The sequence below is a fragment of the Canis lupus genome, chromosome 13 (genome assembly GCF_003254725.2).
Source record: "Canis lupus dingo isolate Sandy chromosome 13, ASM325472v2, whole genome shotgun sequence".
NCBI lineage: Eukaryota > Metazoa > Chordata > Mammalia > Carnivora > Canidae > Canis > Canis lupus.
In genome coordinates, this window is record NC_064255.1 from 62,417,756 (window position 1) to 62,433,370 (window position 15,615).

The 15,615-nt window shown below is 33.7% G+C and overlaps 1 protein-coding gene across 8 annotated transcripts in view; it reads right to left on the bottom strand.

The window, feature by feature from the left end:
- The window catches only part of ANKRD17 (ankyrin repeat domain 17), a 153,150-nt gene that overhangs the window by 37,709 nt on the left and 99,826 nt on the right, over window positions 1-15,615 (bottom strand). For 4 of the 8 annotated variants that reach the window (XM_025435815.3, XM_025435817.3, XM_025435818.3 and 1 more), the window contains exons 15-18: window positions 13,568-14,320; window positions 9,177-9,325; window positions 972-1,083; window positions 651-796 (exon numbers count right to left, since the gene is read on the bottom strand). In XM_025435815.3, the coding sequence (XP_025291600.1) occupies window positions 651-796; window positions 972-1,083; window positions 9,177-9,325; window positions 13,568-14,320 (1,160 nt within the window). The remainder of the gene's footprint in view (window positions 1-650; window positions 797-971; window positions 1,084-9,176; window positions 9,326-13,567; window positions 14,321-15,615) is intronic. The other 4 variants (XM_025435820.3, XM_049093051.1, XM_025435816.3 and 1 more) reach the window with 3 other exon arrangements.

The window sequence follows — 15,615 nt, forward strand, 5'->3', positions numbered from 1 at the left end:
GAAACAGCACAATCGGCTAATTAAAATCCTTAAAACTGGATTTAACAAACAGATTTAAAAAAACAGGTTGTCCAATTGATCATTAAATTCCAGAAGAAGACACATGTGTATAAAGCTGTCACTTTTTGGGTTATACCCAATCATACCAGCTATTCTACCCTTCCTAAAAAATGAAAAGGTCATACAATCTTATCTGAGAATCTTCCACAGTTGAAGAGTGGGGAAAAATGAAAAGAACAACTAAAAATTGAATGCTCTTAATTCTCTACTAATCTTATACACAGAGAGCAACAGAGGCTGAGCTTAAATACCTTTCATGCCAGGTACTCTGGGAGAGGAAAAGATGAGTGAATATAGGCTCTGCTTATCAGTTTACTGATTTTATTTGGAACATCTTAATCAAGCTCTAGCCTGAATGCAACACACAGGGATTACCATGGCAGGTACTACTTTTAGATGAATAGAATGATAAACATGATTTTTCTGACATGATAGCTTATGCTAACACAATACCTGAAATTATTACTTATTAGCAAAAGAACTGTTACTTTGATAAACCCGGATGTTAATCCATTATTCCCATCAAATCATATAAGTTAAAACATATTTGCTAAACAGATGGACAAATATTACACTGCAGAAAATGTTACCTCCTGTCGTCCCCCAGAACAAGCCAAAGATAGCGGTGTGTCCTTGGTTCTTTCTGACTGGGCTTCAATGTCTGCACCATTGTCCAGCAATATTTCCACAACACCAACATGACCAGCTGTAGCAGCCAAGATAAGTGGAGTAAAACCTGGAAAAAAATTATCTTCTCATTACATGCTAAGCAAAAAAACTACTCTTTTTCATTATATCCAACTATTACAATAGGGCTGGATGTCGGAGTTCTTCACAGAACACAAATACTCCAGAAAAAAAACAAAACAAAATAAAACAAAACAAAACAAAACAACAGAAGTACACCCTACCTTTCTTGTCTCGGTGCTCAATACTAGCTCCTCTCTCTAGCAGTGTTTGTACCAGTTCCTCATGACCACCAGCACAGGCAAGTGTTAGCGCCGTATCATGATTGCTTTCAGTCTACAAAAAATTAATTTTTTTGATTAGCTTAATTTTAAAATGATAACATCAATTATATAATATATACTTCTACCAAATACAGATACAGATGTACCATTCTACTGTATCAAACATTTGGATATTAAGTTGTTTTTTCCCATCAGTGGCTAACTTGTGATTTTTGTAAAGACTATAAAATAACCTTTGAACTTTATGGGCAATTCTTAAAGGAAGCATGAAGAAAAAAAGTATGATTTTCAACCTTATGCTATTTACAACTACATGATTAAAAGAAATACTGTTGAACTAACTTTTGCTTCTAGCCATTAATAGAGTAGTATAGAAAAGATTTGTTTTCCTATCTCAACCGAAAAGAGGAGGATGAACTATTTGAAATGATCGTGTAATTTAGACAGGCAGTGCATGGCAGTCATCTCTTAGGATAGAAATGATTAAACTCAATTTTATCGCCTGGAGAGTTTCAAGGCTGCTGTGCAGACAGGGTACCCAAATACAACCTGGCAATCTCCCTGAGTTGAGAAGACAGAGTTTGGAGCAATCAGGATGGCTAGAATTCATGGGGCAGACTACTGGAGAGGAAAACATGACACACTACTCTTAGATATCTGCAGAGGGTCTTTGGTTAAGCCTTTCAGCAGAGTTCTGATCAGCACTTATGCATGAGGAAAATTATGAGAGGCCAAGGAAAGACCACCAGAAGGCATAACAACACTCAGAGCTTCCACAGGGCTGGTCATAGTTTGGTTCCTAGCAGCCAGAGTAGAAAGACCTCAGAACATAAGTAAAATCCTGCGCTGTGAGGCTGAATTAGCTGTTCTGAGCCCACTATCAAAGCTAAAAAAGCAAGCTTTGATATGAAAAAAACTGTTTTCAAGTAATGTTCTCCAGTTGAGAATGAAGCCCCAAAATACTTAAAGGAACAACAACAAAAATAGGTAATATACAGAGTATTTTGAAAAAGAGACTATTAAAATTGACACATGATGCTTTATTATGATTTACTTCTGACTTCTGTTGATGATAATGACCAATCTGGGTTTACTGGCCATATTCTATTATAGTTTAAAATATTTATTTCATGAATGAAGCCCTTTTACTTTCAGTACTCTAAACTTGTACTACTGAATAAAGGTAACTACTAGCAATATGTGGCTATTGTACTAGAAATATGGCTAGTGTGCCTGGAAAACTGAATTTTAAATTTTATTTTAATTTAAATTTAAAAACTGATACTCATTTGGCTATTAGAGAATTTTTTAGTAGGGAGCAATTTGAGTAAATAAATCTACTTTCTTAATTGTACATATAATCAAATCTAAATAAAATCCAAATTGAGATATAGGGTAACAAACCATCCTGGATTTGCTTGGGACTGAGGAGGTTTCTGGCATGAAGGACTTCTGGTGCTAAATTCAGGCAAGTCCCAGAAAAAAGTAGGATGTTATGATCCTAGTATAACATACAGACTGAATTTTGAAGACTTTTAGTATGAAACAAAAATGTACAATATCTGAGTAATTTTTTTGGTATTATAACTGTAAATTCCTGGAAGATTATGAACATGTCTTATTTATGTCTGCATTCTCCACCTATAAGTAATGCTTTGCCTAGGAAACAATAAAGGATAGCTAAATGAATGACAACAGCTATACAGGGTGAGAGATTCAGCTATTACTAATAAAATATGAAATATATATTTAATTAAAAAAAGAAATATATATTTATTGTGTTTATATATTTATGTGATATTTATATTTATGTAATAAACACAAAAAGGAAAGGCATTTTCTCCCAGGAGGTCACTAACTCTAAAAACCAAACTCCATTATAAAAAATGAGTAACAAGAGACAAAAGGCAAAATCAGTAAGAGTCAAGAAATAAGAAAAAGCCTACTAGTCAGTGATGAAGAGGGAGACCGCAAAAGCTGCTCTGCAGAAGAGGCTGGCAGAGACCAGAGCTACTGACTGCAGAGATCAGGGATGGCCACAAGGGAGAGATGCACCAACTACAACAATGAAGAAGGAAATGAATACTTAAATGAGTGACAGCTCTGACTGTGTAATAGTGTTTGATCTTCATTTCAGGTTTATAGGGAAGGGATTATTATGTTTGATTTCAGAAAAAAAGAGACAAAGGCTTAGAGAAATAACCTTCCAATGGTCATACAAGCCAATAACTGATAAGGACTGGCTTTAAAAAAACCAAGGCGATCTTGGATAACAAAATCTTGCTTTCTGCATTACATCATAAAGCAGTCCTAAGGCACAGCCAACTGAGGTCAACATAATGTTAAGTCTTTTTTGCCTTATGTGCTATGTTAGTGACAATTAGAAGAGTCAACTTTATGATGAAGAGTATGCTTTATGATGAGGTTTATTAGGTTCCTCAAAGTCTTCTGGGGGTTAAAGAGTAATTTAGGAAAGCAGTGCCAATCTTAAACAGAGAATAAAGAGACAAACAAAATTTGAAAAAAGATAAGCATGGGAGATTTTAGTGGATTAGTAAAATATTGTTATCTCCCCCCCCACACACACACACATTATAAAACATCTGTTCAACTGACATTTATTAAGCACCTTTTATGTTCAAAGTACTCTGCCAGGTACTCCAGGGTAGACAAAGATAAGTAAATACAGTCCCTGCTCACTAGAAGCTTAGTCCTAAGGCACAGGGCAAATCTGAGTTCAAACTATGAAAGAAATATAATATATAAAGCTAAGAAAAAAGGGCTTGTCAAATTCCTGGGGGGAACTTAACAGTGGGTAACTTCATCAACTAATATCTTATGATAATCTTCTAAAGACAATAATGAAATAATTTAAAAATTCTGAAGTGAGGCTTCTACCTTCCTATTAAACACCTACACAATCCCCAAATGGTAAGGAACACTATCCTGCCTTGCAATACATCAAGAGGCAAATTAACTGATGCAGAAGTTTGGGTTAAATTAACAATAACTAACATGGTATAGAATAAAAAAATAGGTGTTTTGAATACCATTAATCAAGGAAGTAATAACAATAATATAGGTGATGGCTTTCTGAAAGAAAATGTACCACTAAAGTCATGTTATGTTACACTGGTTAATAAGTCACATACATTGTCATATATCTAGAAAGAGAAACCTGAAAGGGAGGGAGATGCCCAGAGCTTTGTTAAGAGCTCGTTCAGGTTTACATTCTAAAGAAAATTTTCATTTAGCCCACAATACCATAAAATATACCATTTTGTACATGACAAATGTTATGATTCTGACTTATAAAAAAATGCTAAAATTATATTCAATGTAAAAGTATTCTGTAAATTATTAACATGATTATCCAATTTTTGTAAGACTGAAAAAATAAAGAATCATAAGACAGATGCAATATTAATGGAAAAAACCAACTTTTACTGAGTTGGAATGCAAGTAAAAAAAGATACCTCAATTGTCTGAGAAAAAAAAAAGGGATGTGGACCTATTAATTACAATTAAAGGATTAAATTACTTTGAAAATCATTAGGACTTCAAGGGCTAACCTTTTCTTAGACCTTCATAACCTTCATAATTCCAAACATCTCATTCTCTTTTTTAAAAATATTTTATTTATTTATTCATGAGAGAGAGAGGCAGAGACACAGGCAGAGGGAGAAGCGGGCTCCATGCAGGGAGCCCGACGTGGGACTCGATCCCGGGTCTCCAGGATCAGGCCTTGGGCTGAAGGCGGCACTAAACCGCTGAGCCACCCGGGCTGCCCAAAACATCTCATTCTCTAAACATGACAGGTCACACATAAGATACAAAAAGGATAAATAAAAAAATAAAAAGGACAGCATTTAGGAAGAATGAGAATAATCAGTAAAATATTAAATAACCCGCTTAAAATTTCACATAAGCAGAATGCAGGCATTTTAAGCAGAATGCTTTAATGGCAGTAAATCACTATTAACTCATTTTTCCTGGTCTCTTCAATTTTTCTTGTTAAATTACTGTGATTAAACAGTTCTGTGTACTGCAAAACCAATAAGAGAAAAAATATCTAAATGATATCTATACCATTAAAGGCAAAACATAATTTTACATACTTTATAATTTCAGTCTTGACATCAAAGTAGAATTTAATGCCTATTCTCTTTAAAGGATAATCATGGATATATATTATTAAAAATTGGAAAAAAGGCAAAATTACATAAGGCAATATTTATTTTTCTCTTTTTTGAAATGGACTAGAACCAGTTATTCCAAGTTCAAGAAAAGCCTTTAAAAGTTTGTGAATAAAAATAAGCAGTTCAGAAATACATGAAAAAAAATGCGATTAAAAAAAAGGAGAGGATGGGAACACAAGTTTTACACCCATGAAAGAACTGGTACTTTCTCACTTTTAGTGGCTGTTAAGAGTCAATCAAAATTTCATACAATCAAATACAGAAAATATTTAACTTACTGGTTACTCTAATCTTCAGCCAGATTTACTATTTCATATAAAACCAATGGTTCTTAAAAATCTCTATATGATTACTAATTACTCTATGTAGAATACCCAGATATGTGTCATTACACCATTCCAGCAAAATAAAGATTAGAGCAATGCTATTATTAGTTATAGTAAAACAATCTCAAATAATTCCTTCAAATTATTATTTATTGATGTTTCCTAAAATAAATTTTGATAACGGCACAGTAAATGGTATTAAAATATATTAAATATATCCAGACAAGGAGAGCCTGGCTAGCTCAGTCAGTAGAGCATGCAGCTTCTGATCTCAGGGTCACGAGTTCAAGCCCCACGTTGGATGTAGAACTTACTTGGACAAAAAAGAAAACAAAAATGGATTTAAAAAAGTATATCCGAAAAAAATAAAAATTAAAAAAATTAAAAAATTAAAAAAAAAAAGTATATCCGGACACACTTGATTCAATAAAATCACATGAGAAGTAGAGAGCCTGTGGCACATACATGAACTCTGAAGGTAATTTCTAGTTATATTACGTAACTATTTTTTTTCGTAAGATTTGAGGAACCTTATAAAGAATGGAAACTCTGATCTTTAGCATTCAAGTTCTAGAAATTAAACATGATTCCTGCTGATCCCTGTTAAAAATAGTTTCTGCATACAATGATCAATTAAAGGAGTTTAAAGTATGTCCATTTTAAGAATCATTAGCATTTTTAAAAAAGAGACACAGTGAGGGTTTAAAAAAATTAACATTTCTTTTTTTCTTCTTTAAATTAAGATTTGATATAAATATGCGGTATGGCCAAGTAAACATGCTGAAAAGACACAAAGATGAAAGACACATGATCTTTTGATATCTAGGTAGTGGATCAATTTTCTATATTCTGATTTAAAATCAACATTCACACCTAAGACAAAAATTGAAAATCAGGTAGCATACACTGCAGTGGTTAAGAGTATAGATTCTAGAGCCAGAATGCTAGGGTGGTTTGAAAGCTGGCTCTACCATAAATTACCTATTGGACAAATGGTTAATATCTCTAAGTCACCTTCCTCATCTGTAAAATGGGAATAACAGTACCTAACACTCCATGATGATGTTATAAAGTTAAAGAAGTTAGTATTTATAAAAGTGTTAAGAATGTATATGTTAAGGTTTGTTCAATAAACAAATACAAGATCTAAATATTAGAACAAATTTAACCTTTCTAAACAGAGAAAGGGTTTTGGTATGAATTTATCATATCACTTGCCTGTTATGGCACAGTAGTATCCTGCATAAACCAAAATATTTATTATGTAAAATCTCATGGAATTTGTATTTTAGAATCTAGAAAAAACTTCAGATGAACTGAGTACAAAAGGATCTTTATTTTTACTGCTTAACATACCTGCTTGATATAAAAGCTAGTAAATTTTAAAAACATCAAAAATTATGGAAAAAACAGTGAAAAATTATTTCTTCATGTTTATTTGGTATTACGCTTTCCAAAGTAGGAACTTTCTAAACTCCATGACAAGTTGTGTTACTCATGAGAGGCTAACTCAATTGAAACACCTCGATATAGATACCAGATAAGAAGGAACAGATATTTAAGGAGAATGCAGTCAAATCTTTTTATATGTCAGCTACAGTTAAAATTATGTTTTTTGAAATTAAAAAAAAACATTAAAAATATTTATATGTTTCTTAGAAATTAATTTATAATAGAGCAATGGCTGGTTGAGTAGTATAGTCCAGTAAAATTTCACTATCACTATAATAATTTCAAATTCAATAAAATCATGATCATACATTGAGAAACTTTTTCTATGACTATTCTATTCAAAAGCATTTTTAAAAATTCTTTTTATATTTTGGTCAAGTTTTTAGTTTTGTTTATGGTTCAATTTGATTCCATAAAAACTAAAAAATATATCTCTTTTTAAAACATAATAGCCACAAGTTACAATGTAACAGCCTCAGAGCAAAAAAGACTTGAGGAAAATAATGCACATTCAATACCAAATTCAACCCAGTTCTATAATGTTTCGTTTTTCTTTTTTCTTTTCGTTTTTCTTTTTCTTTTTATGTGGGGAAGAGACAGTGTGTGAGTAGGGAGAAGGAAAGAGAGAACTCTCTAACTAAGCAGGTTCTACGTCCAGAGCAGAGCCCAATGTAGGTAGGGCTCAATCCCACAACCCTGAGATCATGACCTGAGCCAACTGACTGAGCTGCCCAAGTGCCCCTATAATGTTAGATCATTATTAAATATAAACCATTGTGGTTCATCAAATGAATACTTCGTAATTTTTTAAAAGACTACAGAGTATAGTAGTTAGGAGGGGGCCTTTGAACTCAACCCTCACTTGTTAGCTAAATGAACTGATCTTAAGCAAAATGTTTAATCTCTCTCTTAGCCTTGGTTTCTTCACTAAGGAAAATGGGTACTTAAAAGTAGCTACTTCATATTTGTGGTCTGAAGATTAGATAATTCCTTAAAATCGCCCCTAACAGTTTTAAGTGTCTGAAAAAAAGCGTATATAACACAATAAGCATTTGGAAAGCACGTAAAAACAGAAGTAAAATTCCTTTTCCACTATATTCCCAAGAAACCTTTTAATGAAAAGGAAGCTCTATTTTCTTTCTTTCTTTTATTTTTTTTAAAGATTCTATTTATTTATTCATGAGAGACACAGAGAGAGAGAGAGAGAGGCAGAGACACAGGCAGAGGGAGAAGCAGGCTCCATGCAGGGAGCCCGACGTGGGACTCGATCCCGGGTCTCCAGGACCATGCCCTGGGCTAAAGGCGGTGCTAAACCACTGAGCCACCAGGGCTGCCCGGAAGCTCTATTTTCAATTGGTTAAGAGTACACAGTCTTAATAGGTCACACACACACACACACACACACACACACACACACTTTCTCTTTCTCTCTCTCTCTCTCTCTCTCCCTGCCCCCCTGAAATTCAGGTTTATAAAGAACTGATGATTAACAAATAAAAACTGCCACCCTCATCTATGCTCAAATGCCACCCCCCCCCCAAAATACAAAACTAAACTGCAAACATATCTCAGTCTACACCCTTTACCTTGTTCAGCAGTCTTCCAAACTAAGCCTCTTAGCATTTCCTCAGGACAAAACATAAGCTATCCTCACCTCTCCAACTTTACTCTGCCCTGAGTTACATGATAAACTAACTTTTTTTAATTGTGTTCTTTGTTTTGTTTTGACTTAGTGCTACAGATACAGACACAGAGAGTCAGCAAGATCAGAACTTTCGAAGACAATATAAATAAAATTGAGTATATATGATACATAAGTGGAAGAATCTTTTATGTGTAATCCATTATGAATTAGAAGCATGTCCTCTAATTCAATATTAGAAGAAAATATAAACTGATCTTAAATAAAGTATTTCTTTTTACATCCTCTTCTAAAGTTAAAAAAAAAGTTACTCGATGACCCTGGAAACCAGATCACCACGTAATTATCAGTTAATAATCTGTATTTGGCATTTTACTTTTTAAAATGTGGATTCTAATATATTCATAACTGTCACTCAGATCACTGAGAAACAAAGCAGTCTAAGATGATTTAAATCACTAACACTAATATTTTTACTGATGGTATAATTTTAGTTAAAACCATCCCTCCAGAACTTGGAGCTTACCTGTGCATCAATATCAATGGCAGGGTAGATAGGAAGCATGGCTGAAGGAGAGATGATAGGACTTGGAGTTGGAGTCTGAGGTTGGGAAATGGAAGCAGCGATACTGTGGGTAGGAGTGTTTGACATTGCGGATGCTCTTCCACTGACTGCTGTTGAACAAAATAACTGCACTTAATAAGGATGAAACACTGTTAGGTAACAGTAAGAAATAATTATTAGAAAATATTTAAAAAGACTTCTTAAAACAAAATATCCTATAGACTGTCCTGTATAGCACTAATACTGGTTATTTAATTTTTCTGGTTATTTTATTTCTGACTTTGGACAAGTCTAAAAACAGAAAGTATATTGAGAATAACCCATTTTCTAAATAATAATCCATCTGAAAAACAAATTCTCTTCTAACAGTACATAATCATAAAACTTCAATTCAAAATATCCCTGAAAACAAAAATATTCTTATGAATTAAAATGGAATAAAAGGTAAAACAGCCAAAGTTCAGAGCGAGAAAGTGTGAGTTTTAACCTGCCACTTTCATACATTATATTCTAATCAAAGTAATTTCACTGTTTGGGGTGAGCCTCACTCCTGAATCATTAAAACACTCCCTACCCTTTAACTAACTGCAGACAGGGGGATGATAATATTCTGAATGGTTAGCTCTCAGCCATGCATAGTAAAATATAAAAATTTGATCCTCACACAGAAATATAGTTTCTCATATCAGAATTACTCTGAGGGGGTTAAAATGCCCACCAATCAATCCAGCAATCACACTGACTTTTGAAGACAAAATTAAAAGATTATGGTAAAAATAAATGTATGCACACAATCAACCTTCAAATATAGATTATTCTTAGTTCTAAGCATATTTTTGCTTTGATATTATTTTAACCAAAATCTCCAAATTAAGAAGGGGCTAATTAGGTCAGTACTTGAGGTGGGAGAACTCCAAAGGTGGTGGCAACTGAGGGTATTTTATTCCCTCACGGATTCACTTCTGGAGTTGATATGTGAACATCAATTCTTTTTCTCCCCCTATTAAAAATGCTATAGCACTGAAGTGTGGGCATTAATCTTTGAATGGTCAACGTAGCATGGATGTGTGTTACCAACATACTTATCAACTACATCAGACAGAAAACAATCATGATTCACAACTGGATCTGAAACCAGGCAAAAGAAGTTATGATCCTGTCAAGAGTAAAACTGAAATTGACCTTATTATAACAATTATAAACATGACTGTCAATTAAGAAATCTATTTTACATGAGATCCTTACTTCAAGCACAAACATACACTATATACATTATAGCAACACACATTCTATAATTATACATTTTAAGTCCACTTAAAAGCTAAAGAAAAAACAAAGAAGGAAACAAAACAAAACAAAACACTGTTTGAATTGGCAGGGATCCAGATTAATAGAAAAGGGCATGCACTAATATATTAAATTGATCATTAATGACCTTGATATTATTATTTCATATAGATAAAGTTTATATGTTGAGAAAAAAATCAAGATAATTTAAATGTACGTACATAGTTTAGATATAAATTTCAAAACCATATAAAATCTATGGCTCTTAAAATCGATTGCATAATCTCCTCTGATTGGATTTTCACAAATGAAAATGCTAAATACAAAAATTAGCTTAAACAGAATGAACACCAAACTGTCCAAAGAACTGATTTTTATTTCATGATATTAAACAAAAAGTCTAAGTTTTATTGTTAAATGACTATATTATTTACATTTTAATTGGAATAAATTATTTTAAGGAACATACTAATATTAGTTTTCCTATATTTGGTCAAATTGTTCTTATTCTCATCTAAAAGGAGATATAGAAAAACCAATTCCCTCCTTTCATTTCCTTTGGGATACTTATGAAATTGGTTTATTAGAATGAAATAACTACCTGTCACTTATCCATTCCCTATAGTGAAAGTAACAACTTGTCAATATGCAGGGACCTGAAGGAACTCTGGTACAGATCTTTCCACGTGGTACTTCATTTTAGACTAGATTTTAGAGAAGGAGAACCAGATGCTCTAGAAAAGTTTTAACAACAGGTAAGGAAAGAAGGCGCAGCAAGGGCAAGGTGTTAAGACTGGTTAAACAGGGAACTGATTTTGCTATGGCAAGTACAGAGAACAGAGAAGATAGAAGATGTGGGTCAGCCAACTACTAGAGAAAAAGAGACTGAACCTTACAAGAGCAGTCTAATAAATGGGAGCTGAAAAATAAAGAACAGGTTATGCTGAAGTGGAGAAAGAAGACTGAGCCTAAAAAAAGGTGTAAAATATCAAGAAGCCCAAAGAAAGAAATGGAAATGATCATTAGTCGACCTAAAGAACAAGTACTACCACAGAAGCTGTTTAAAGAAAAGTGAAAGTGAGTGCAGGAGTATATGTATTTATGCATGTGCACATGCATGATGACAGGGATGGACTGTGGGTAAGTGGTTGGATGTTTTTAATCCTGTTCTTCCTTCTGGCCATCTCTCCTTTCTCCATATAAATGGGCATAATAAAGTGGTGAAGTATTTTTATAATGAGAAGTATTTGCTATATTTCCTAAAAAGTTAAGTGCTTTTGAAATTTTTGTATATGAAAACACCTGTAACATAGAGGCAGAATTTAAGTGTTTTTGCTTGGTAAACCAATCAACAGAAAACCTATTTCACAAATCTCCAATAATTCTGATCAGCATAAAAACTGTACAGCTGTACAACGTACAATGTTGATAAGTATGCCCAAGAACATCATGTAAATTCTAATAGCATATCAAAAGTTTTTAACTATTCATTGGTAGGAATGTCCATTCTTCATTTAATTGGATAAATAACACTTAACTACACATTCTTTGGTAGTTCAACTGACATAACAGAAAGACTATCATTATGACCTAGATTAATGGACATATAATTAAGAGCAAATTTGGGACTTTTGGCTACTGTACTCCAATTTTCATAAGATACTAATGTTTCTTTAATTGTATTCCCAATTATTTTAACCAGCTAACAGTGGTTAATAGGAATTCTCAAATCTATAGAAAAGTTTTATATTTATCACTATAAGAATCCTTACAGTTCTTATTAATGATTACTAGGACTTTTTCTGAGGTAGTTACTGTACCCTCTAAGATTAGTTCATTCCACATAATACTGCTTGGGTGATATTAAAAGACAACCAGGAAAACTTAAAAGCAATTTGTTCATAAACTTCTGTCTCATTAGCTGGTGTCTTAGTTTCTGAATGTTAGCTAAATATCTCTCAACACTATAAATTTTCCTTTATTCTTTTAAAAGATGAAAGACAAGTTACAGATATAATTTCATCATAATATGTAACATTGCCACACACAACAGTTTCAAAATTAAAAAAAACTCAATCATCTTTTAGGTATATATCAAAGAATTAAAAAAAAGGGGAAGAGAGCAGATAAAAACTACCAAATATCAATGACTTACTTTGTTTTCCCCTTTTCCTTCCTTTTCAAATTTTCTTTATCTTTTTCTTAAATGAAGAAAATTATCCTTCTTAGTATGACATTCTTATGGTTTATAATCCTATAAAACCTCATTCTACCACTGTTACAGAACTCATGAAAAGCACATACCAAAAGTTAGAATTATTAAAACAACCTTCTAAAATATTTCCTCTTGCCAATGAAACTAATTATTAAGGAATAAAATTTCTTTGGCTACACATTTAAAGATATATCATTTATGATACTGTCAGGGGACCACACCTTCCCATCATACAATTAGAAAGAGAACTATACATTAACATTCACAGGGGATAAAACCACTGACATACAGTATAATCAAACCCTGTTTGGTTTGGTACTTTATTTTTGTTGTAAAGGTGTTTAAGTTTTTTTTTTTTTTTTTTTTTTTTTTAATATCCATCAGGTTTGAAGTCTGATCCATTAGGATATAAAGTATTTCTGTTCACAAATAAACTTCCTGATGTGTCCTATTTGTTTTGCACTTCAACTTCTATCAATTTCCCAGTTTATTGGTGTGAATACAGAAGCACAAAAGCCAAAATTCAATCTTAGTGTTCTTAACTTAAAGAGAAAAAATAAAAAAAAAAAAAAAAAACTCAAACATCAACCCCACTACTGAAAAAAACCTAGATTCCCAGCCTACACAGCTAAGCCAAAAAGTTTCAGTCACTTGTATTGCATGAGCTAATCTTTAATTCGACCTGTATCCGTCTGAGAACTTCTGAGATTGAACTAATATTTCTAAGGATATACATGGGTCAAGAGTCCAAAAATAGTTCTCAAGTTGGGTAACGGCAAAAATTCTGGCACACTCTTACTCGCCTTAAGCAAATCATATTTGATACCTGCTCATAACAATGTAAACCCACCTGCCATGATGTCATCCAGCGTGTCATTGAGGGTCTGAGCAGGGCTGGCTACCATTAACCCTTGTTGTGTTTCTGTCAGAATTCCTTGCCCCAGCCCTGCCAACTGTGCTTGGCCCAGTACTGGCTGTCCAACTATCACTCCTTGAAGTTCTGTAAGATTTGCGATGGACCCTGGAGGCAAGGGACCTGCCGCCAGAGGCAAAGCTTGAGGCATGGCCAGAGGCTGGATTGGTGCAAAACCCATCTGAGCAGCAGTCTGCTGGGGTTCATCTTTAAGCAAAACGGGATCCACTTGCTGTAACCGTGCATAGTCTCCCTCGGAAAGCTGTTCTCCAACCCCAACTGGAGTTAGTAGTCCCAGATGTTGGCAAGATTGTTGCTGCTGCTGCTGAAGTTGAATTCTTTGAGCTTTAACCTCTAGATACTGCTTTTTTAGCTGCTGCTGAGTTTTCAGTTGTAACTCTCGTTCTACTTTCTGTAGTTCCTCCAAAATCTTTTGTTTCTTCTGAATTTGTTCCTCCCTTGTTTTGTTCAGCTCCTCAATCTTCTCCTTGGTAAGTTGGTCAGCGTGAGCCAGTTCCAAGGACTGCAGCTGTGCATTCTTTTCTATGGCTTCTTTTATCCTCTGTTCCAGTTCTGTTAACTTTCCCTGAGCCTCTTCTACAATGCTCTCTGGAGACTGATTGGTGATGTAACCCTGTACATCCTGGCTGTTTGCTGGCAAATGGCTGCTGGACTTTTGTTTAGAAGCAGCTGTGTGAAAAAGAAACCCCCTCAGAAGTGCACATGAATGGCATCCTCATTACAGAGTTACTGTTGGGAGGTTTAGTGCCAACAGTTATGCACCAAGTTATTATATCCACAGAAGGTGAAAATGCACTGTTAAGGAGTTTAAAAACAAATCCACCTTCTTTATCATAAATATAGAATGTATGTATTTTATGTGCATAGAGTTATCTTTGGGAAATTAATTTTAAAAATATCACATGGCTAAAATTAGACAATAGAGGGATGCAGGTCTGTGATATCTAAGTGGTGCAATTAAAGTAAAATCTAAGACTATGTGTAGACACTTCATCTGGTCATAAAGATGTAAAAACTTATAAGAACAGAAAAATAATGCTAGATTATTAAGATGCAGGGAAAACTTAGACCTCTAAGTCAAGGTTTTTCCACATTTGATAGCCTATGCCTTTTAGACACACACACATACACACAGAGAGTACCCAAACCACTGAGAAGTACCAGGAAATTTAAATCCAACTAAAATTTGTCTTTGCTGGGGGCCTACCATCTTCAAGACTGATTAAGGCAAGATATAAATTCACATATTCACACAGCTACCTGGCCAGTAGAGAATTGGGATTCAGTTTCCCTGGAAGAAAAGATGCTGGACTACGCCATCCACTGTATCTTCTGACAGCCAGGTGAATAAACAGATCTGGCTACAGGTATAGCAATCAGTTGTTTGCTATACCAACTCAAAAAGGTGCCAAGGCTCTAGATTGGTAGTAGTGACTGTAAAGAACTGGTGGAAATACTTAGTATCTTGTTGGTAAAATAATATAGGTAGCCAAAAACCAAAAAATTAAAACTGCATTGGTTCTTCAGGTCAAACTTTTAAAAAGAAAAATTGATTCAAACTGGTAGCTATAATGTTTTGGGACATAACTTAAGAACATGCATGGTGTAACATCCACAAGTCAAATATGGACCTCAGAATTCTAGAGAAACAAACAAGCATATCTGAAGTAACTTTCAATTATTGGTTGAGAAAAGGCAGCCCAGATATAAAATCTCTATTAAACCAGTTATTCTAAAATAAATTTTAATTTTGATCTAAATTGTCAATCTTAAGCCTTGTATCACTATAGAAATTTAAGTAATTTACAAAAATGTCACCCAACTATACCCAGGCCTAATATTTTAACATGAATAGAAATGACCAGTTATGAGAGGAAATCATGGATAATCAGAACTGCATCAAAGATGAGCATCTGAATTTCTCCTGCTACTGCTGATAATTCTAGCATAAATTTGTGCTATTA